At 36.5% G+C, this 20,446-nt stretch overlaps 6 protein-coding genes and 1 pseudogene across 10 annotated transcripts in view; 3 read left to right on the plus strand and 4 right to left on the minus strand.

Annotated features, from left to right (window-relative positions):
• The window catches only part of LOC104776011 (DDT domain-containing protein DDR4-like), a 5,665-nt gene extending 1,024 nt beyond the window's left edge, over positions 1 to 4,641 (plus strand). The window contains exons 2-12 of one of the 3 annotated variants that reach the window (XM_019243532.1): positions 1 to 46; positions 968 to 1,054; positions 1,146 to 1,183; positions 1,258 to 1,339; positions 1,499 to 1,605; positions 1,689 to 1,845; positions 2,465 to 2,557; positions 2,708 to 2,831; positions 2,946 to 2,988; positions 3,111 to 3,314; positions 3,395 to 4,641. The exon at positions 1 to 46 is cut by the window's left edge and continues 6 nt beyond it. In XM_019243532.1, coding sequence (XP_019099077.1) covers positions 1 to 46; positions 968 to 1,054; positions 1,146 to 1,183; positions 1,258 to 1,339; positions 1,499 to 1,605; positions 1,689 to 1,845; positions 2,465 to 2,557; positions 2,708 to 2,831; positions 2,946 to 2,988; positions 3,111 to 3,314; positions 3,395 to 4,172 — 1,759 coding nt within the window. In that variant the 3' untranslated portion in view covers positions 4,173 to 4,641. The remainder of the gene's footprint in view (positions 47 to 967; positions 1,055 to 1,145; positions 1,184 to 1,257; positions 1,340 to 1,498; positions 1,606 to 1,688; positions 1,846 to 2,464; positions 2,558 to 2,707; positions 2,832 to 2,945; positions 2,989 to 3,110; positions 3,315 to 3,394) is intronic. The other 2 variants (XM_019243533.1, XM_010499998.2) reach the window with 2 other exon arrangements.
• On the plus strand, positions 5,613 to 6,813 carry LOC104776012 (transcription factor MYB35-like). Its single transcript, XM_010499999.1, has 3 exons — positions 5,613 to 5,780; positions 5,874 to 5,997; positions 6,081 to 6,813. Exons 1-3 carry the CDS (start codon positions 5,660 to 5,662, stop codon positions 6,763 to 6,765), a joined length of 930 nt encoding a protein of 309 aa, XP_010498301.1. The 5' UTR covers positions 5,613 to 5,659; the 3' UTR covers positions 6,766 to 6,813.
• LOC109131303 lies at positions 8,762 to 8,956 on the plus strand (annotated as a pseudogene).
• LOC104776013 (germin-like protein subfamily T member 1) lies at positions 10,173 to 11,050 on the minus strand. Its single transcript, XM_010500001.2, has one exon. The coding sequence runs from the start codon at positions 10,955 to 10,957 to the stop codon at positions 10,283 to 10,285; it is 675 nt and encodes a 224-aa protein (XP_010498303.1). The 5' UTR covers positions 10,958 to 11,050; the 3' UTR covers positions 10,173 to 10,282.
• LOC104776014 (germin-like protein subfamily T member 2) lies at positions 12,474 to 13,387 on the minus strand. Its single transcript, XM_010500002.2, has one exon. It carries the CDS (start codon positions 13,239 to 13,241, stop codon positions 12,594 to 12,596), a length of 648 nt encoding a protein of 215 aa, XP_010498304.1. The 5' UTR covers positions 13,242 to 13,387; the 3' UTR covers positions 12,474 to 12,593.
• On the minus strand, positions 13,891 to 15,989 carry LOC104776015 (probable myosin-binding protein 5). The gene is made up of 3 exons (XM_010500004.2): positions 15,901 to 15,989; positions 14,310 to 15,754; positions 13,891 to 14,217 (listed from the first exon to the last, which is right to left on the minus strand). Exons 2-3 carry the CDS (start codon positions 15,700 to 15,702, stop codon positions 14,018 to 14,020), a joined length of 1,593 nt encoding a protein of 530 aa, XP_010498306.1. The 5' UTR covers positions 15,703 to 15,754; positions 15,901 to 15,989; the 3' UTR covers positions 13,891 to 14,017.
• Positions 15,815 to 18,086, minus strand: LOC104776016 (transcription factor MYB1R1). Of its 3 annotated transcripts, none has more exons than XM_019243535.1 (4): positions 17,611 to 18,086; positions 17,226 to 17,434; positions 16,586 to 16,960; positions 15,815 to 15,999 (listed from the first exon to the last, which is right to left on the minus strand). In XM_019243535.1, exons 1-3 carry the CDS (start codon positions 17,915 to 17,917, stop codon positions 16,601 to 16,603), a joined length of 876 nt encoding a protein of 291 aa, XP_019099080.1. In that variant the 5' UTR covers positions 17,918 to 18,086; the 3' UTR covers positions 15,815 to 15,999; positions 16,586 to 16,600. The 3 variants fall into 3 exon arrangements, with proteins under 3 accessions (XP_019099080.1, XP_019099079.1, XP_010498308.1); XM_019243534.1 differs by having other exon boundaries at positions 15,815 to 16,002; XM_010500006.2 differs by lacking the exon at positions 15,815 to 15,999 and adding an exon at positions 16,038 to 16,415.

A 20,446-nucleotide genomic window follows, 5' to 3' on the forward strand; every position in this document is an offset into this window, starting at 1 on the left:
TTCTCCTAACGATACTTTGAGTGATATACATATTCCTCTGCTAAAGGTTGGTGCTTTGGTCCAACCATTGCTGTGTTCGTTCTTACTCTTTTAGTGCACTACTCGTGTCTTTTTTTAATTGTTTCCTAATTCTTGTTTGTTTCCTTTGGTTTCTGTTTGTGTTAAGTTCAATGTAGTACTAGAGGTTGTCTCATTGATATATACAGCACTTGTTTCTGGGTTCTCTAAACCGAGTGCTGGCTCTTTTTAGTACGAAAACTAGTGATAACACTTTTGTTTTGGGTTAGAAGAGAAAATTTGCCTTGGTTTTGAGTGAGAAGATTCTGATAAAAGTTTAGATGTTCGTTATATGTAATCCGGGGTGCTGTGGCCAGTGAGAAATAGAAGGGGTGCCTGTTAAAGATGTGTTAATATCTTCCCGTTGAAACTGTGTTTCATGGCTGCTGCTGGCGTATCCTTGTCTGCAATTCAAGTTAATATTCCGACAGAAAAACTAAAAATTTTTGAAAGCCCCTCTGTAAAGAGGCTTGGCTAGACTGCCACCAACTTGTTCAACTGTATCATGAATTTACCGAATTGAAGTGACTCTTAGTTTCAAATCATTTTGGCTGAGCAGCTGATTGACCAACAGATAACATCTCTGTTTTTGACTAGCTTCCGTCCTAGGCACCTTATAGGCTTGTATTGCCCAGTTCAGATCACTAATATCTCTGAATCGATTTCTTGAACTATGTTAGAGTTCACTGACTGAAATCCTTGGTCATTGTCATGATATCATGATTTATTTGGTGTACTAGTTATTATTGCCTTTTTACTCTAAAGTGCTGATATTTCCTTTGGTTTATGTGGATGCTAATCAACCATGATTTGGAATCAAATAGTATCCTTCGCTACTATGAAATGTTAAAATTGCTTTAACTGTTTCTCTCTATGAGCAATATACCATTTACTTATTTTCAATTTGCAGGCCATTCCTCCTGTAACTCGAATGGCCCTCACACGTGATACCTGGGTCACTGTCTTGTGCAGAAAAATAAGAGATTGCTGGCATTGGGTAGTGATTGCTAAACTTCTTTGTCGTGATAAATGAAGTACTTATTTTTCATTATATCATGTTCTGACGTGAACTTCTTATACTCATTTAGGTCGCAGAAGGGGACCTTCCTATTGTTGCCTCGCAAGGGTGAGTTGTTATAATTTTCTGAATATCATGGTAACTGTAGTAACACATTTTGAGCTTCTCGGCTTACTCTATAGGAGGGAGATTGAAGTGTACAAGAATCTTGATCCAGCCATTCGTGTGGTGATTTTGAAAGCTTTATGTGATATCCGTGTTGAGGTATGGTTGCTACTGTATGTCGATCTATTATCTAAATATCAATAGATAGTACTTGCATTGGTGTACCACGTCTGTATTACTTGCTGTTCTTGTTTCGTCACTTGAAAATAAGATGGTTTTAGCACTTACAGTTTCGATTGGTTTTGTGAATTTGTACAGCAAGAAGATATCAAGAGCTACATTGACAACTCTCTTAAAACTGGCGTTCATCTGTCAGTTTTCCGCAAAGATCGCGTTGGGGGTGATTCACATGGAGTTAATTTTTGGTCTGTAGCAAAGAGAAAAGACCTAAATAGGACTCCCTTGTTTGCATATCTCTGATATAGCACCTGTTTGTTTCTTATGTAAGGTATGAGGATGATCCCTTAATTGGTCACCGTTTATATCGGGAAATAAGGAAAGCAGAAGTGTTGAAGGTCAGAACAAAGGGTTCCAAGATTCTTCCTAACATAACATACCAATGGGAAACTGTTGCCACTAATTTCGATGAATTCCAAGACGTTTCTGTAAGTCTCTTTTTCATTCAATAAGTCAGTCTAGGTAGTCTGTAATTAATTCTTGCTATGGATTCTGGTAGCTTGGTTCTGAAGTGATTGTGATGGCTAGACGGCGTGCAGGCTAGTACTACCTTGCTTTGAATATTTATCTTCTTTACTGATAGAATTCTACAGATACCAAAAAGGGAATTATACTCTATAGGTTGAGAAAAATGTAGGTGGCGAATCAGTTATTTCAGAGGATGGTGCATACCTTTAGATTGCTTGAAAATTATCATTGAAATCTTTGGTGACTGTGAGTGAATAAACTTAAAATGTTAGTAGTTCTAAAAATTGGCTGAAAAGGGCTCATGTGCAAGTTGAGTCTACTTCGATGTAGGTACACAGTTGGATATTTAGTGAGTTAGTAGTATTGTTTTTGTTAAGTTGTCCAGTATCTTAATCTTGAGGGATGTCCTTTCTGGGAAAATTTTGTTGCAGTGAACACAAACAAATTTATGTTGTGGATCTGTCTCAATGCTTTAGTACCTTCTTTCGGACTGAAGGACTAAATTAATATAATGAATAATAGTTATAACTTTCCATGTCTTTACTGCTGATTGAGATGCTGTGTCTCTTTGTTTTGCAGGAAAAACTTCTTCAAAGTACTAGTAGAATTGAAGTTTCTCTAGGGAAGAAGTTAATGAAAGATATGCTTCCTGAGATAGAAAAAGAACACAAGGTTCCAATCTGCTCTAGTTTTTTTTTCCCCTGTTTTCCATCTTGGTAGTAGAATAGAACTCTATTAGACTATTACCAAGCGCATATTCATGGCTGAATAATTCTTATTAACGGCATCTTTATATAATGGTATATCTTTTCCCACTGTCAGAGGAAAGAAAAACTGTTGAAAAAGCAACACAGACAGGCTCTTCTCCTTGATAACTTTTTGGTTGTTGACGGTCTTGGTGCTGGACGTTCTCTCCGTGATAGGAAGCCAGTTAGATACACTTTTGGTAACGTTATAATCTTGTTGGAAATCCTCGCTGTGCTTCTTATTTTTGGCATTAAAGATTCATCTTGGTCAATTCTGGGCTGAAGAGGTTTACTAATTTTGAATCTTATTGCAGATGATTATGACAAGTCCATAAATGAAGCTATCAAAGTAACAAAGTACGTCTGAGTTGCCCTAGCATTTAATCATCTCTGCTATTGGTTTCCTTTAACGTTGTTATTCGGTGACTATTATCTAATGTCTTTTTTTACATTCTATTTGTTTTTCGTGATAATCTCAGGAAGAAACATCCATCACCAGAACATCTTCTCCACAGAAGAGAATCTGCCAGATTGGACGCTCTTGCGAATGGCAGATCGACCAGTTCATCCTACCCTACTGAGCCTGTGAACGATACAGCATCTGCGAGATCTTCTGATTTTGCTGATTATGATGATTTTGATGAGCAGCGAGATGAATCTCTGGACAGAAGGCAAGACGCAGTGTATTTCTCTTCTCTCCTTAAATTTCCCCTCCAGACTTGCAAAACTTTAGGTTGAATTAACAAGTATCATTTCATGGCAGTAACAGGCGCAGACAACGGCCCCAACGGTATTCAGCTACAGACTTTGTTGAAACTGTATCAGACAATGAGGTAGAGTTTCAAAGTGACGATGACATTTATGGGGAAGCAGTTTATGATGAAGAATACCTGAAGAAGCGCAAACAGAAGAAGCTCTCTAGTGGTTCTGAGGGAGATGAAGAGTACAAATGGGATGAAGACAATGCCGAGTATGAGGAAGAAGAAGAAGAAGAGGAAGAAGATTCTCTAAGTGCAAGCGAAGAAGATAGTGATGAACCCCGGAGGGTTAAGAAAATGCCACGGAGAGAACCTAAGGTGAGATCAAGGTCAAATGATTTTCGGCCAGGCCTGAGACGTAGTAAAAGAGCCACAAGAATCGATTACCAACAATATGAGTTCTCAGAATCAGACAAAGAAGCAACAGGATTGGCGAAACGTAAGCGGTTGGTTGAGCCAGATGAACATTCTGATGAAACAGGGAATGGGGATTTCACAATGGGAAGTCAGGACTCTGAAGAAAATGCAAATGACCCAGAAACAAAATCTGGTGAGGAAGAAGTAGAAGAAGAGCCGAGAGAGGTCAATGACAATGCAGATACAGCATATGGTAAAGAGAATAATCAACTTAACAAATCAAACGGCACAATAGACCAAGAAGAAGTTGAGGGCGTAGTAGGCAAAAGACGTTACCTCGACTTAAACGAGCTTGCCCCTGTATCTGGTTTTGATGATGGTCCTAGTACAGTATTGAAGGATGATGATAAGACGGACCATTCATAAGCAAGACAGTGAGACCTATGTTTGCGTCTTAAAGCTCCCTCTGGTCAATCACCATTGTATGATAAGAAAGATTTTCACGAGTTATTTACTGGCAAAAAAGCCCTTGCAGAGAAAAGTTAAAACGGTAAGAGACACTTCATTGGGTTTTCCTTCATTCAAGCATATCTGCCTTCTTGTTGTTTTAAGTACTTCAGGCAAATTCGGCTGATAACTGAAGAGGTGAATGTTGTTGTGGTCTTGTGGAGGCCGAAGAGGTATGTGTAGATTAGGTTAGTCATTTTTTTCTTACCATGAAGAAAGAAACGATGAAGAGGGTGAACCAGATATTCCTAAGAGCTGTTTAATGTTTTTATGGAATTATTATTATTAGTGTACAAGTAACTTTCTCTAACTATTGTATTGACTATTAAGAACGCGTTTAAGGTCTCTTAGATTTTGGTAAAACGACGCAGCTTTGAGACTTGCTGAACGCGATTATCAGATTATGATGGGTACATAAAGCAAATCTTTTTAAAGGCTGTGAAACTACTGTGAGCTTCAAAGCCCATGAATCTTAAGTTAAGGTTAAAAGGGAGCTAAGCTTTCAATGTTTCTTAATTCTCAAGCAATAAAGAGGTTCATAACAACTTGGTATTAGAGCCGTTCGATCTGATGACGGGAGAAACTAATACCTTGGCGTTCCACTTTGATTCACTGTCGACACAAATTGATGAGATGAAGACAATCCTTGATGAGATAATTGAGGTGGTGAAGAACATGCAAGCGAAGGCCGAGTATGGTTAGAAGGTTTTAATTAATTAGTTTTGGTGGTTTAGTTTATGAAGTTGGTTTTCATATTTTCCTATTTATTTTAAAGCGGATTTGCTATATCTTAAAAAAATATATTAGTTATTGAATTAATTGGTTTTACAAGCACAAACTTGTTGCAATCACCAATTAATATTAGTTAGTGTTTAATAATAAAAAAAAAGTTTTTATTGTTACCATTTTACTACTACTAAAATAAACTTTGTTAATCATTCACTAAAAGATGGCTTATTTTAGAAAAAAAAAATATATATATATTGTCTGTAAACTTCAAGACTTGTACCCACTTTTTATTTCATTAAAAGTTGTCATGGATTATATTAGGAAACATTTTTATAACCTATAAATGAGTTGTGATAAAGAACTTGGAACCAAATGTTTATTCTTTGATAAATTTAATTTTGGAGATGTGGGAAAATAAAGATGAAAATAATAATTTATATATAATTAAAGAATCATGCATATGTAATTTAAGAAAGATGAACAAATATATTCATGCCTTTCTTGCCACACACGCTTCTTATACCTCCAAACCCATTTTGCCTAACCCCTTCCTTCTTCACAACACTCCCTTTGTATTATTATTACATGCCTCATTCTTCATCTTTCTAAAGAAAAGCTTTTAATATATATCTCCTATACTATTAACTTAATTTATTTTTTGTTTCTTTTAGACGAAAATGGTGAGATCTTGCTCTTCAAAATCAAAGAATCCTTGGGCAAACGAAGGAGAGACCACCCAAAAATTTGTGTTTGCGTCTGCGTCTAAAAACGGATCTGCAGCTTATCCTAAGAAAATAGGTTACAAAAACATTTTTCTCTTTCTTTTTAATTATAGGTATATATAAGATATTAGTATGATATATCTATGTATATGTGTTTGAACGTTTATAGGACTTAGAAGATGTGGGAAGAGTTGCAGAGTGAGAAAGACTGATCATTCAGGAACAAAGCATGAGAGCTTCACTTCTGAAGAAGAAGATCTGATCATCAAGATGCACGCAGCAATGGGAAGCAGGTTGTGCTTATATCGAGAATTACTCGAATACGTACGTTGAGGAATTCGCAGATTCTGATTATATCTTGTTTGTGTGGATTTAGATGGCAACTTATTGCACAGCATTTACCAGGAAAGACAGAAGAAGAAGTGAAGATGTTTTGGAACACAAAACTAAAGAAGAAACTGTCTGAAATGGGGATAGATCATGTCACTCACCGTCCCTTTTCTCACGTACTTGCTGAATACGGCAATATTAATGGTGGTGGGAACCTAAACCCTAATCCTTCTAACCAAGGCGGACCTCTTGGACGTAATCACTCGCTCAACGAGGATACTCATCAACAGCAACCTGATGATTCAGGAGATCTTATGTTTCATTTACAAGCAATCAAGCGTATGACCGAGTCATCGAACCAAGTCAAGCCAGAGTCTACGTTTGTGTACGCCTCTTCGTCTTCTTCTAATTCGTCTCCTCCATTGTTCTCTTCAACCTGTTCCACCATAGCTCAGGAGAATTCAGAGGTTAACTTCACTTGGTCCGACTTTCTTCTTAACCAAGAAAACTTTCATGAGAATCAACAGAATCATCATCCTCAAGAACTAGACAATTTGTTCGGCAACGACTTCTCTGAGGTAGCAGCAGCTACGATGCCTAATACATCGACAATAGCTTCTCAGATTGAAGAAGAAACTTCGAGCAACGGGTTCGTAGAATCGATTTTAGCTAAAGAAAAAGAGTTGTTCTTGGGATTTCCCAGCTATTTGGAGAACCCTTTCCATTTTTAGTTCTTTCTCTTCCTCTTCTCAACTACTAAATAAAGAAGACATTCTAATAACGAGAAAGTGAGGTTCATCTTCGATTGTTGTCAAATTTAATTGAGAATGATTTCATAAACATAAATCAAAGAGAAACTGAAAATTTTGAGTGTATGGTTGTGCCAACGTAAGAAAAGATGTTATGATCATTTAATTACCTGAACATAAAAAACTAAATTATTAAGAGGGGTATTAAACTTGATATTTTAAGGATTTGGTAGGATTTTAATATTTTAGAATGTTGAAATATTTAGGAGATTTGATTGTGTTTTAGAGTTTTTCTATTTTTCTATATGAAAAAAATGAAATGTGATTCTATGAGATTTTATTAGTAAACTTTGGGTGATTAAAATATTTTATAATACAAAAAAAAAAAATTATGCTTATTTGTGAAGCTGTAGGAAAAACTAACTTTGTCCCTACCACCTAATAACATATTTGATTGTTGAGATTTGAGTTATTGATTAAAACCTGCAATAAAGAAAAAGAAGCTTCAAGTGAGATGAAGAACAGAGGAAGAAAAAGCTAAGCAAAAAAGATGAGCAAAAAGGAAGAAGTTCAACGACATATGAGGGAGAAGAAGGAAGAAGTCAACAAGGAAGTGATCTGATTTTTCAATTGTGGTGTGGCTTTCTGTAGAAATTTGTGAGCTACGGAAATATCGCATTCCACTTCTTTATTTGTGCTTTTCATTATCATAATTTGTATTGTTTGATATATAATCATCAAAAGCTAATTATGCTCCTGTTTTAACATATATGGATTCTAACCAATGATTATTCACAACCTGTGAATTTTCCATGATATTTGTGGCCACACANAAAAAAAAAAAAAAAAAAAAAAAAAAAAAAAAAAAAAAAAAAACAAAAGACATTCATATGATTTATTATAGATCCTGGATCTTAACAAGTATTATTATAAATCAACATCAATATGTTTCTAAGCTTAAATTGAAATTGCAATTGTTGGTATCTACTAACTATCAACATGTTTATCTTATTAATTTTATGATACAAAAAGTGGAAATAACAAAAGTTAAAAGTAAATTATGAATACCTGAGGTTACTTTGAATGTTAAAAGTTAAAAGTAAATATGAGTAATAAACAAGCACTATATTTGCCTGAAAATGATGAGCTTCCAAACTCTATCATTCCATTTAATCATTTTCAAAAAGAACGGATTTAGGATATAGAAACCTCTTGAAGATTTCTGATTCTGTCCGACAAAACCTCACACACATAGGCTCCCCCATCCATTTCTATGAGTGTGATCCAATTACTGCTCAAAAGTCTAGAAGTCCTTACTTCCACATTGCAATGGAAACAACAATGCTGCTGCTGTAAGCAACCACAACAATGTTGCTGCTGGCCCTCAGGCAAACAACCACAACAATGCTCCCAATCTTCAGCCCAATGTTGGTCAGGCTAATTATATCCCTGAATTGGTGAAGTTTAATTAGTTCATTAAAGATACAGCATTCCCACACACATGGGCAAAAAAAAGATGGGAGAGGTTATCAAATAAAAACTTAAACCTTTTCAATAAAAGGAAATTACACTGATTGATACCAAAAGTATTGCAATACCAAAATTAGGTAATTTAACAACCAAAGAAAATTCACACAAGATTAAAAAAAAAAAGAGAGAGAGAAAGAGATCAATCTTATTATTGTTTTTTCATACTGATTAGTTAATTTATCATTACAGACACTGTATACGATTAATGCTATAAAGCGTTATTGCAAAAGATCGTTTCAGAAAACATAGAATAAAAGATTCAACCAGCAAACTTGGACTTGAGATTGTGCACAGTTGTATCATCAGTCCTAAACGCTCTGGTCAACACTGCGTTTGGAATCTCAGGGTTCGAACCAAACAGAGTATTAGGCAAAAGAACTGCTCCTGGGAGCTGGCTGTTAAAAGCGGTTATCAAACGCGCTTTCACTTGGCCAACGTTCCATTGGAAATGAACCAATCCTCTAGGGATAACAAACGCCTCTCCGGCATTCAAAACCTTTGAGAACAGCGTGTTGTTTGTGGTCAAGAACCCGACAAAGACCGAGCCTTCGATCACAGTTCCTACTTCGGTTGCACGCGGGTGCGAGTGAGGCGGGTTTACACCTCCTGGAGCTAATTCAACGTTGTTCATCGACAGTCCTAAGGTGTTAAGAGCTGGAAAGGTAAGGACGTTGGCGGGAGCCACATTTACGCCGTTAGGGTTCGAGGTGTCTAAGGGACCACCTAAGCCGGAGTAGAAGAAGTCAGAAGCAGAGACGGCTGACTTGCAAGGGACGCCATTAATGGAAGGAGAAGCTTTGAGATCGCCAACGCAGAAGTCTTGCAAAGGATCAGAATCAGATGAGAGTGATGGGATTACGAAGAGACAAAGCGTTAGAAAGAAATATCTGAAAAGAGGAGAAGTCATAGCTATTGATGAGAATGATGAAACAGAGCATCCTCTGCTTTGTTGATATATAGTGGTTTTACTCTGGTCTTTGGAAAATTGTAATTTGACTCATTCTACTTTTCTTTGTTAAAAATATTAAAATTTGGAGAATTTGAGGTATATGAGAAAGAATGGTTCAAGTTTGATGCTCTGTTTTCTTAAACTTTGTATTGATTTTGTCGTAAGAAGCAATGGAAAAGACAAGTAATCAGCAGAACATTTCAACCTTCTGGTTATAACGTAGGAAGTAACTTGTAATAAATTAATTAGTTGGTATGAATCTAAACAAGAGTTGATTTTCTGAATTTCATTGACAACCATTTGTTGATAATGATGTCTCCTAAGGTTTTCTTGACTCAATATAAATGTTGTGAACATCCAAATCAACCGTTGGTTTGTACACCAAATGGGGAGGTACAATCATCCAAAATAGCATGATAAATCGGAAAAGATGAGGCCGTTTTGGTTTCTTTAGATTTGAAAGTGTATGATGGCATTGGCATGAGATGCCTTCGTTTTCTCTTTAAGATCTCCATCTTCAGTGAGGTGAGCTATGAAGGTCTTCTAATACCTTTATCATTGCTTTGGAATGTTCAGTGCCAAGGTTGTCAAGACAAGGAAATCTCCCATTAAAGTGCCACTACTTCAGCTTCAAGGCAGATTCCAACCGAGGATATGTCTTAGCCACAAATCCCATTTGACAGTGCCTTTGTCATCTCTTAGCACCCATACAACTCCACAAGCTTCTATGTCTTCCTCCCATGATGCATTTGTATTACATTTTTAGGCAATGAAGAAGAGGACGAGACCGCTTCACTTGAAGCTTCTTAGGCTACTTCTCCGCACTGTAGCCTATAAGAATATCATTATGTCTCTAAGGTTTTTAAAGAGAGACTTGTGCACAATTGATTTAACAAGAAACGCTGCTTACTTGGCATCAGAATTATACTTTTAGTCTTAGATAATCAACAAAAATCCCCAAAAACTGGTAAACAGGATAGATAAAGCGTTATTGCAAAAGATCGTTTTAGAAAACATAAATTAAAAGCTGCAACCAGAAAAGTTGGACTTGAGATTGCGCACAGTTGTAAAATCAGTCCTAAACGCTCTGACCAATATTGCGTTTGGAATTGGAGGGTTCGAACCAAACAGAGTATTAGGCAGAACAACTGTTCCTGGGAGCTGGCTGTTAAAAGCGGTTATCAAACGCGCTCTCACTCGGCCAACGTTCCATTGGAAATGAACCAATCCTCTAGGGATAACAAATGCTTCTCCGGCTTCTAAAGTCTTCGAGTAAAGAGTGTTGTTGGTAGTCAAGAACCCGACAAAGACCAAGCCTTCGATCACAGTACCTACTTCGCTTGCCCGTGGGTGCGAGTGAGGCGGATTCACACCGTCTGGATCTAATTCAACGTCGTTCATCGACAGTCCTAAGGTGTTTAGACCTGGAAAGGTAAGGACGTTGGCGGGAGCAACAGCATAACCGTCAGAGTTCGACGTGTCTAAGGGACCACCTAAGCCGGAGTAGAAGAAGTCAGAAAGAGACACGGCTGACTTGCAAGGGAAGCCATTGATAGATGGAGAAGCTTTGAGATCGCCAAAACAGAAGTCTTGTAAAGGATCAGAATCAGATGAGAGAGATGGGATTACGAAGAGACAGAACTTTAGAAAGAAATATGTGAAAAGAGAAGAAGAGATTTGGAGAGTAGTAGTCATAGCTATTGATGAGTTGATGAGTGATGGTGAAACAGAGCATCCTCTGTTTTGTTGATATATAGTGAAACTTACAAATTATCATTAAGATTACTGAATACAAATGAACCGTCGGTTTAAACACAAGATAAATCGGAAAAGATGAGGCCCTTTTGGCTTATCTAGATTTGAAAGTATATTATGGAATTGGCATGAGATGCCTTTGTTTTGTTCTCCAAGATATCTCCATCGTGACACTCTTCAGTGGGTCCAGCTATAAAGGTCTTCTAACGTTTCATGTTCAATGCCAAGGTTGTCAAGACGAAACTGCCACTACTTCAGCTTCAAGGGCAGATTGCAACCAAGGATATGTGATAAGCTCTTATCATGTGCATTTCAGAAAGAGGAAAAAGTAATGAGGTGGCACCAAGTTTTGAAGCTCACACGCGTGAAGGGCTGAAGTATGAAGACTCCAAGAGTATACGTGCAGAGGGTTAAGAAAATGGGTACAGGAGAGTAAGAGGAGGTTATCTATATATAAGTGAGGGATTAGCCGTGGTGAGGCTTCTACAGTTCTATGGGAGTGAAGAATCTGAAGATATGCAATTTCATATGTATTAACTCATTTCTCATTTGTATTTGCAATTTCATTTTTTTTCTTAACTCTGATTTTGTTTTTTTTGTTGATAAGGAGTCCCTTTTTATCTTGGAAAAGCTTTCATAATTATCATCTGCATTCAAAAGCTTATCAAATTGGTGCCTTAGTGACAAATCGACTTGGTGTAGAGAGAATCTTTACAAACAAACAAAAGGTTGAGTGGGTGAGAGTGTCCTTCTTCCACACAACGCTATGATACCCTTTTTGGGAGAGTAAAATCATCCAAAAAAGCATTGATAAATAGGAAAAGATGAGAGGCCCTTTTTTGCCTATCTAGAACTGGTGGAAGTATAAAATGGCATTGGCATGAGATGCCTTCGTTTTGTCTCTAAGATCTCCATTGTAATGCCTGACGCATTGCCTTGGAATCGCTCTCAAACATCACATATTGCCACTACTCCAGCTTCAAGGGAAGATTGCAACCGAGGATACGACTTAGCCCCAAACCATTTGACAGTGCCTTTATAAGCTCTTTAGCATCCATCCAACTCCACAAGCTTCCATGTCTTCATTCCCTGATGCATCTATATTACATTTTAGGCAATGAAAAATAGATGTGATTGTATTGGGTGACTCATTGAAAGATGCTTCTCATATCCACTTTCTTCTGTCAATCATACGACAATGAGACCTCTTAGGCTACTTCTCCTCACTGTAGCCTAAGAATATCTCTTAAGGTTTTTATGAGAAACTTTTGCACAAATTATTTAACTAAGAAACACTGATTACTTGGCATCAAAATTTATACTATATGAGAATCAACAAAAGTCCCCAAGAACTGGTAAACATGATAGAGAATGAGTTCTCTTAATCAAATTGTTTACATTGCAACCAAAATTATATCTTCAGAAGAAAAATTCGAATAGAGATCGAGAAGAAAAAAAAAGAGATAAGAAATGAATCTTATTAATGATTTAGTTTCAAATTTTCCATACCAATTGTTACACATAAGTAGCTATATGCTATAAAATCGAATTGAAAAAAGATCATAAATGAAACAATTCAAACAGCAAACATGGACTTGAGTTTGTTCACAGTTACATCATCAGTCCTAAACGTTTTGGTCAAAACAGGATTTGGAATCGTAGGGTTTGAGCCAAACAGAGAACTAGGCAGAACAGCTGATCCTGGAAGCTGATTGTTAAAAGCGGTTATCAAACGCGCTTTCCCTTTACCAACATTCCATTGGAAATGAACCAATCCTCTAGGGACAACGAACATCTCTCCGGCATGTATAACCTTCGAGAACAGAGTGTTGTTAGTAGTCAAGAACCCGACAAAAACCGATCCTTCGATCACAACTCCAGCTTCGGTTGCACGCGGGTGCGAGTGAGGCGGGTTTACACCTCCTGGAGCGAATTCAACGTTGTTCATCGAGAGTCCTAAAGTGTTTAGACCCGGAAAAGTTAAGACGTTGGCGGGAGACACGGCTACCCCGTTAGCGTTCGTGGTGTTTAAAGGAGCACCTAAGCCAGAGAAGAAGAAGTCAGAAGCGGAGACGGCTGACTTGCAAGGGAAGCCATTGATTGAAGGAGAAGCTTTGAGATCGCCAACGCAGAAGTCTTGTAAAGGATCAGAATCAGATGAGAGAGATGGGATTACGAAAAGGCATAGCGTTAGAAAGAAAGATAGGGAAAGAGTAGTCGTCATATCTATTGATGAGAATGATGAAACAGAGCATGCTCTGTTTTGTAGATATATAGTGGTTTATTTTGGTCTTTGGCAAAGTTTCTTTTGACTTCTTCTACATTTTAGTCTATAGAAAAATAATTGGAGATCGGCTGAGGTATATAAATGGGCATGAAATTATTGTTTGCTTATTACTAATGGTTCAAGTTTGATGCTCTGATCAAAACTATTACTATTTATTTTTAAAGCATGTTATTGATTTTGTCGTAAGAAGCAATTTGAAGAACATGTCAAAGTTAATGGTTAAACTGTCATTTTGCTAAACAGAGAAGCTTTCTTACTTAGCCATAAGATACATCTTGACTTCCAAGACTTAATGATGTCTTTTAGAAAAAGAAAATGAGAAGTTCAGAGAATTTTAGTATGTAACTGAGAGTCATTGGTCGATAATGCACGATTTTTCATGATGGAAATTAGTGGGTAATAAGGATCTAAAATATGATATTGTTTGATAATATTTGTCTTGGTCAAGTCTTTATGGGTTTGTTAAAGTGGGATTTTCATAAATAATGTTTTTAATTATGAAAAAATAATTACTTGGCGTCAGAGTTTGAGATTCAATGAATCATCAAAGAAAGTATCAACACTAGTTCTAAAGTAAGAGAAGTCAAGGCAGAAAAAAAATGTTTTTTGCTTGTTCTGTTATAAAAAACTTCAGTATCAATTACATACAGATTTTGATACAAGGATGTTGTTTTGATTTCTTCTGATGAGAGAAGAAAGTAAGTAAAACAGAGTCATGATTCTGATGGCATTTCGATGAAACTACGAAGCATATGCAGATTCTGAGATATCTGTAATAGAATTGCTTCTCCTTCACTAACATCTAAAACATCTGAAATTTGCTGCAACAGTTCACCTTTTGATTCAATTGCATTTAGTCTCTCTGTAATCTCTGATATCTCCTTCACTAACATATCTTTTCTGCTTCCATTTTCTGTTACAAATGCACACAAAAAAAGAAGAAGATTCAGACAGTTTCTTAAAGAAAGATTCTTAAAGAAACATATAACATAATGAGACTCTTACCATTTTCTTCCTCTATGATCACACCATTGGTAGTTATAGACTCCTCAACTGAATCTTTCGTCTGTTCCAAATCATCTTCATGATTTGAAGAACAAACAGGCAAATCTGATACCGGTTTAGTTTCATCTTTTTCTTCATCAAGAAACTCTTCTGCTGCTTCTCCTCTTTCTTCGTCTTCTTCTCCCAACAATCCATATCTCAATCTATAAGCTTCGATTTCAGCTTCAAGCTCTTTCATTTCCTCTTCTCTCTTAACCAACAAACCATTCATAGACTGCAACGCTTCTTGATCATATTCAGCTTGCTCATCCATCATTCTCTGATACTGCAATGCCTCCATTTGGACCGCAGCTTTCTCGGCTTGCAGTCTCGTGATCATAGCCATTGCGTTGTTTGCTGCAACAGCTGAAGCACTCCTCTCTTCGTCTAACTCCATATACAAATCCATCAATGACTTGCGATCCAATCTAACCTGTCTATTTAGATGATGAAGTATCGAATCTCCATCCAACACTTCGTTCTCCGAACCATTCTGATCAGTCAGTGATTTCTTCATTGATCGAACAGACCATCTTGGACTGTTCTGCACCGAATCAGAAAGTGGAATGCCAAAGAATTTATTGCCTCCTTTTACAAAACTTGGAGTTCTATCATCGACTGAATCCACCAATGCACCTTTCGTGTTAAGAGCATCTTCATCCTCGGTTAATTCCGTGTATTTGATGTTAGACACATCCAAGGTTCTTTGATTGAATGAAACTCTAGGAGAAGGACTAGGAGCACCAAAGAAAGATTGGTTATTATTCTTTGGTTTATCAGATTTCACCTTCAATAGCTCCCCACAACAAGAACAACGTTGCTGTTGCTGAAACCTGTCGTTGCCATTGTTAGTTCTGTAATCAATCTGATAGAAGTTATCCTCTCTCTTAGAACCCGTAACTGGAAACGCCAGTTGAAGCTCACGTTCATCATCGATAAGAAGCTCAAGATCCTTATGTAAGATTCCAATAAGAGACTTGTAAGTATCAACATCTGATTCTTTCTCGGTGGCGAAAGAGAGAAGACAACCTTCACACATTCGTTTGATCTCAGAGAGTTTCTTGTGAACATGACAGTAAGCGAGAGATGAGACATTCTTCTTGTGAGCATCGCATATCGAGTCGTTGTAATAGATATCAGGGTTTGTTCTGACAAGAACATGGTCTAGCCTAGTGCAAAGAAGACAGGGGATTTTGAGATCGAAGAACTTAGCCATTTGGTTGGAGAAGAAAGCGAGGAAGCCATCGATGAAGAGGATAATGATGAGGATCCATTCAAGAAGAGCGTAGATTAAAAACTGTGGGAACGTTCCAAGTTCTTTTTCTACGAAACTCTTGAAGGAACGGTTAGACATTATTGTGATTGCCAAAAGCGATCACGAAGCAAACAGAGAAATCAACAGGAATCTAAAAAAGAAGAAGAAATTATCTAAAAAGGTTACATGAAGATTGAAATGGAAGCAGAAGAAGGGGGAAAAAACAGAGCTTATGACCTTTATTATTTACTCTTCTATATTTGGATAGGGGGAAGAATTGAATTGACCAAAAATTACCTGAAATAACGGCTAATCGAAGATAATGAAACTTGACAAAATTAGAGTTGCTCTTGTGTTCTGTTGTTTTGGATTATCATGTCCCTTAATTACCATGTACTACTATAAGGAAAAAAAAAAGTGTTTGCTAGCGAAAGTGAACAAAAATCCACCAAATTAAGTCAAAATGGCATATGACATTATTATGACACTATAGATAATGATAAAATATTCGACGAACCCATACATACAGTTTAGCTTATCTCCAAAAGATAAGAGTATACAAAAGCCTATAAACCCCCACAAATCACCAACCATTGATTGAGATGGGCCACATGAGAATCACGACTTGTTTGTTTTTTTAACTTACACATACCACAAAAACAAAACACACACAGCAGAAAACGACTCAGAACAGTGTGTGTGTGTGTGTGTGACCAGAGAGTTTTTACAAACAAACGAAAATGATGAAGAACACCTAAACACAGTTCGTCCATCCCTACAGCCTTCATCTGTTATTTGTTCTTTTTTTTCCCCTGAATATGTTTTTAAGACAAAATACATAAAAGTTTGACACAGTAAGGCCTAACGGAAAGATCAAAAACAAGACTGAAGACGGTTCTTTTTCTTATCTTATACCTAATATGTACTACTAGTACTACAAAAACGGAGAAACAAAGAAAGAAGCAAGGTCTTGTAGATTCACCTTGGCTTTTTAGGTCTAACCAACTCTGATGATGCTGCTATTGCTATCTCCATCACTGAAGCTTGGCATCATTGTGAACGCTGAGTGTCTTGAGTTGGGTTGCTCGTTAAGATTAAATGAGGTGGCCAGAGAAAGGTTGAGAGAAAGCGGTGCAGCATCTGTGTTTAGATTGAAAGCAGGATTTGCTTGGAAGGTTACTGGGACCAGATATGTATCGTTGAGATTAAACGTCTGTTGTGGTGAAGTCTCAATTTTTGTCGGCACAGCAACTTCAGGAAAAACTTGCATAACTTGATCATGTCCAGAGCTGATGTTAGTTTCAGGTAGTGGTGAGCACTCCTGAGCTTGATCTTGCTCCATGGGCATATCTGTAACCTGATAAAACACCAATCAAACCTAACTGTCACACAACTTACCATTATTGTGATAAATAAAATCTCTCCCTATAAACCCCCAATCTTGAATTTATCTACTTACTAAGTACAGCTTGAAAGACATATACCCAATTTGACCAAAATCATTATGCTACACTTCTTTGTCCTTCAATTCTAAAGAGGAAATACTAAAAACAAATTGACTTCTAAGAAAGGAAAGCAGATAAGGAAACAAAATGAATCAGGCTAAGATAAGAGAGAGTTACCGTATCGGTTGTAATGTCAAAAAGGCTAGATCTTCGGCGACGACGGTTGAGATTGGTTCGTCGGAGGAAGTACTTCTGAGCGTGACTAGCAACTTGAGTAGGAGTCCTGCTCTTGACAAAGTTCCTTGATATGCCTTTCCAATCTCCTTTTCCTACTTTCTGAAGCCCAATCAAGAACCTCTTGTGCTCATTCTCAGTCCACGGAACTCCTTAAATCAACCCCCACAGATATAACAAATCAATCAATCAGAGCTAAAGCAAATCTCCAACATGCATAGATTCAATCACAAAACTTGAATAAAGATCAAATTTTTACAACAAGATTGATAATACAATCATCAGAATCTGTTCAATCAAACAAAAAAAAAAAACAGAGGAGTAGTACCTCGTTTCCTCTCGCGGTTACCCCCGGATGAAGAAGAGATGTGAACCGCGTCATTGGCGGAGGCGTAGCCGTCGGCGAGAATCACCGTCGTCGCGTCCGCTTCGTTCTTATCTTCTCCGGCGACGAGAAGCTTAGGGATCTGATCATCATCAGGCGAAGACTTTTCTTCGTAATCAGAGAGATTGTTCAAACTCACACACTTTCTCATAGGATCAACAACAACCCTGACTCCAAACAACATGATCTCATCTCTCTTCACGACGGCGCCACTGCCTCCTGTCTCCGACGAGCTGCTTACGGCGGCCATTAAGATGAAGAAACAAAAACTTTTTCCGATTTTGCCCTTGCGTCGCTTTTTGGATATGTTTTAGTTTACCCTTTCGTAATCTTTTAATTTGTTTTTTCGAAGAACCGAACATACAAATAAGGGAGAGACGAGGTGTGTGTGTGTGTGTGGATCTGATGAGCTTTAAAACTTGTTGCTTCTTCTTCTTGTCTTTTATTTTTTATAAAAACACACGATAGAAGCCACGTGGCATTACTGACACTCTTGTGTTGTTGTTACGATAATGTGAGATGTGTCTATTTGTTATTTGTTCGTCACTTGTTTCCTCAGTGACCTTCTTGTCTCTCTATAATTATCTTTAATTTTTATTTGTTAGTTTTATTTTTAATTTTTTATGATGATCTCTCTTTTTGTTAATTTTTTTTGTCATTTAAAATTGAAAGTGCCTTTTTTTTTGTTTAATCAAAATTGAATGTGTCGCGACGTACTTCTCAGTTCTCACACGCAAAGAAAGAAGAACAAAAAGGATTTCTAGTGTGTTTTTTTTGTTGTTGTTGAACATTTCAATATAAAAATGAAAGAAGGTTGGTAACGGACTTGTGCCGTTGTGCGGATGATGCATGAAACTTTGTTCATAGAGATGAATTAGGAATTATAATGGTGGTTCATAAAAGCTGTTGATTGTAGTATAAATGGTGTATTATTATTATAAGTGTGTTTTATAGTTTGTAATGTAAGTTATTAAACGAATCTGGTCAACTCCATGAGTGCTATTCCCAATTTACATCCAACCTGTGTACCTTTATAACAAAGAAGAACCATTTCTTGCTACGAATCATATAAGCAAATCAAAAGTTACCTTGGAAATTTCAAATCTGTTGGAAGAACACTTCATCCTTATTTCGTCCTTAGCTTTTCAATCTAAATAAAGCCCCGGCCAAACCCCTTTTAAAATATTAAATATTGAATGTGTTTTGACGATGTCACGATAATTTTACTTCTGGCTACAATTAAATGATTGATAAACTAATGAAAAGAATATTCCAAATTGTGGCATCAAAATATTTAATATAAGCAAAAAGGCCAATGGGAGCACATGACATCCTCATCTTTTTAATACTGTACTAGTATTTGATGTGTCCATCAATTATTTATCTTTTTTGTGCCCATCAACTAATTGCCTTTTTAAAGTTTAATTTCCCTTACAAGTTGTCCGATCCTATCAAAGTGTTCGAACTTGAAACGGATCAATTCACATTGCATACCACTATTATCTCTAAATCCCATCTTAATAAACAAAAAATATTACAATACGTATTTCTAACCGCATTCTTTCAAATAAAAATGAAGAAATGGTTGAATTCACATAAATAGAACACATATGACTCTCGTAAAGAAAAATCATTCTACTCGTATGTATTCATATAAAATATGACCAATGTACGTTTTGATCAGTCGGTTAGATCTACTTATTACTTATTAATAAGTACGTAAGAGATTATAAGTATCAATATAAACCAACTTTCTTTCAAATTCTGATGATCATAAAACTTAAAAAAAATTGGAGTCTAGTAGAATGTAAGAGCCAACTTTTTTTTTTTTTTTTTTTTGTAAGAGCCAACTTCATTGTACTAGGTGTAAAATGTTTAAAACGATTTAAGAAACTGAAGAGTATATATCATGACGTGGTTCGTCCAACCTTGGTTAATCATACAAAATTAGCCTTGTATCTGTATTCGGCTCCCTCTAATTTTTTTGCTCCAATCTTTCTGTACTCTGCGTTGTCGTAATTTGTCTCAATTTTCTTCTAGTTTTATTGATAAAAACCTAATTAACTAAAAAATCGTAAAGAAATATATATGAACTATTGAACTTTTTACTTTATATTCTAGCTAGTGGTTTTTACTTAAAAAGCATGGTGTCATGATCATCCCGTTCAAGTTTAAGCATGGGGATTCAACTTCAACAACATGCATGTTAACAAAGATTAAAACAAAAAATTAAAAATATTAAAATTAAAAAAATATCCTAATTATTAATCAAACATTCCCGTGAAAAGGAAAAAAAGGAAAAGGAAAAACACAAATATTGGTCAGGAATGAAAGCCACCATTAACTTTTCTTGGTTGCACACAAAGATGATGAAGTTAAAAGGAGTAGTTTATATAAAGCCATTAGAAAAGCAGACTTTTCTCCTTTTAGTTTTCGCTTTAACCAATTTGGATGAGTATGGGACTTTCCTAAATCAGGATTTTTTAGAAGAAGGCATGGATCATGAGAGAGTACATGATTGAGTACTTAAACAGAAAAAAAAAAAAAAAAATTGTTAAATATAATTAAAGAGGTTTTAAAAGATGGAATGATATGTTGTTCCACTTCCCACTTGACAAAAGCCCAAGCCCTTTTTATAAGTTTATAATATATTTTGAAAAACCTTCAGAGTTGCTCTACACCCACACGGCAACAACAAGACAACAACATTGACTCATACCATATTGTAGAGTTGTGAAGTCGTTTCTTTGTATGTTTGCAACAGATTAATCAGAATTCT

This window comes from Camelina sativa, chromosome 3, assembly GCF_000633955.1.
Source record: "Camelina sativa cultivar DH55 chromosome 3, Cs, whole genome shotgun sequence".
Classification (NCBI taxonomy): domain Eukaryota; kingdom Viridiplantae; phylum Streptophyta; class Magnoliopsida; order Brassicales; family Brassicaceae; genus Camelina; species Camelina sativa.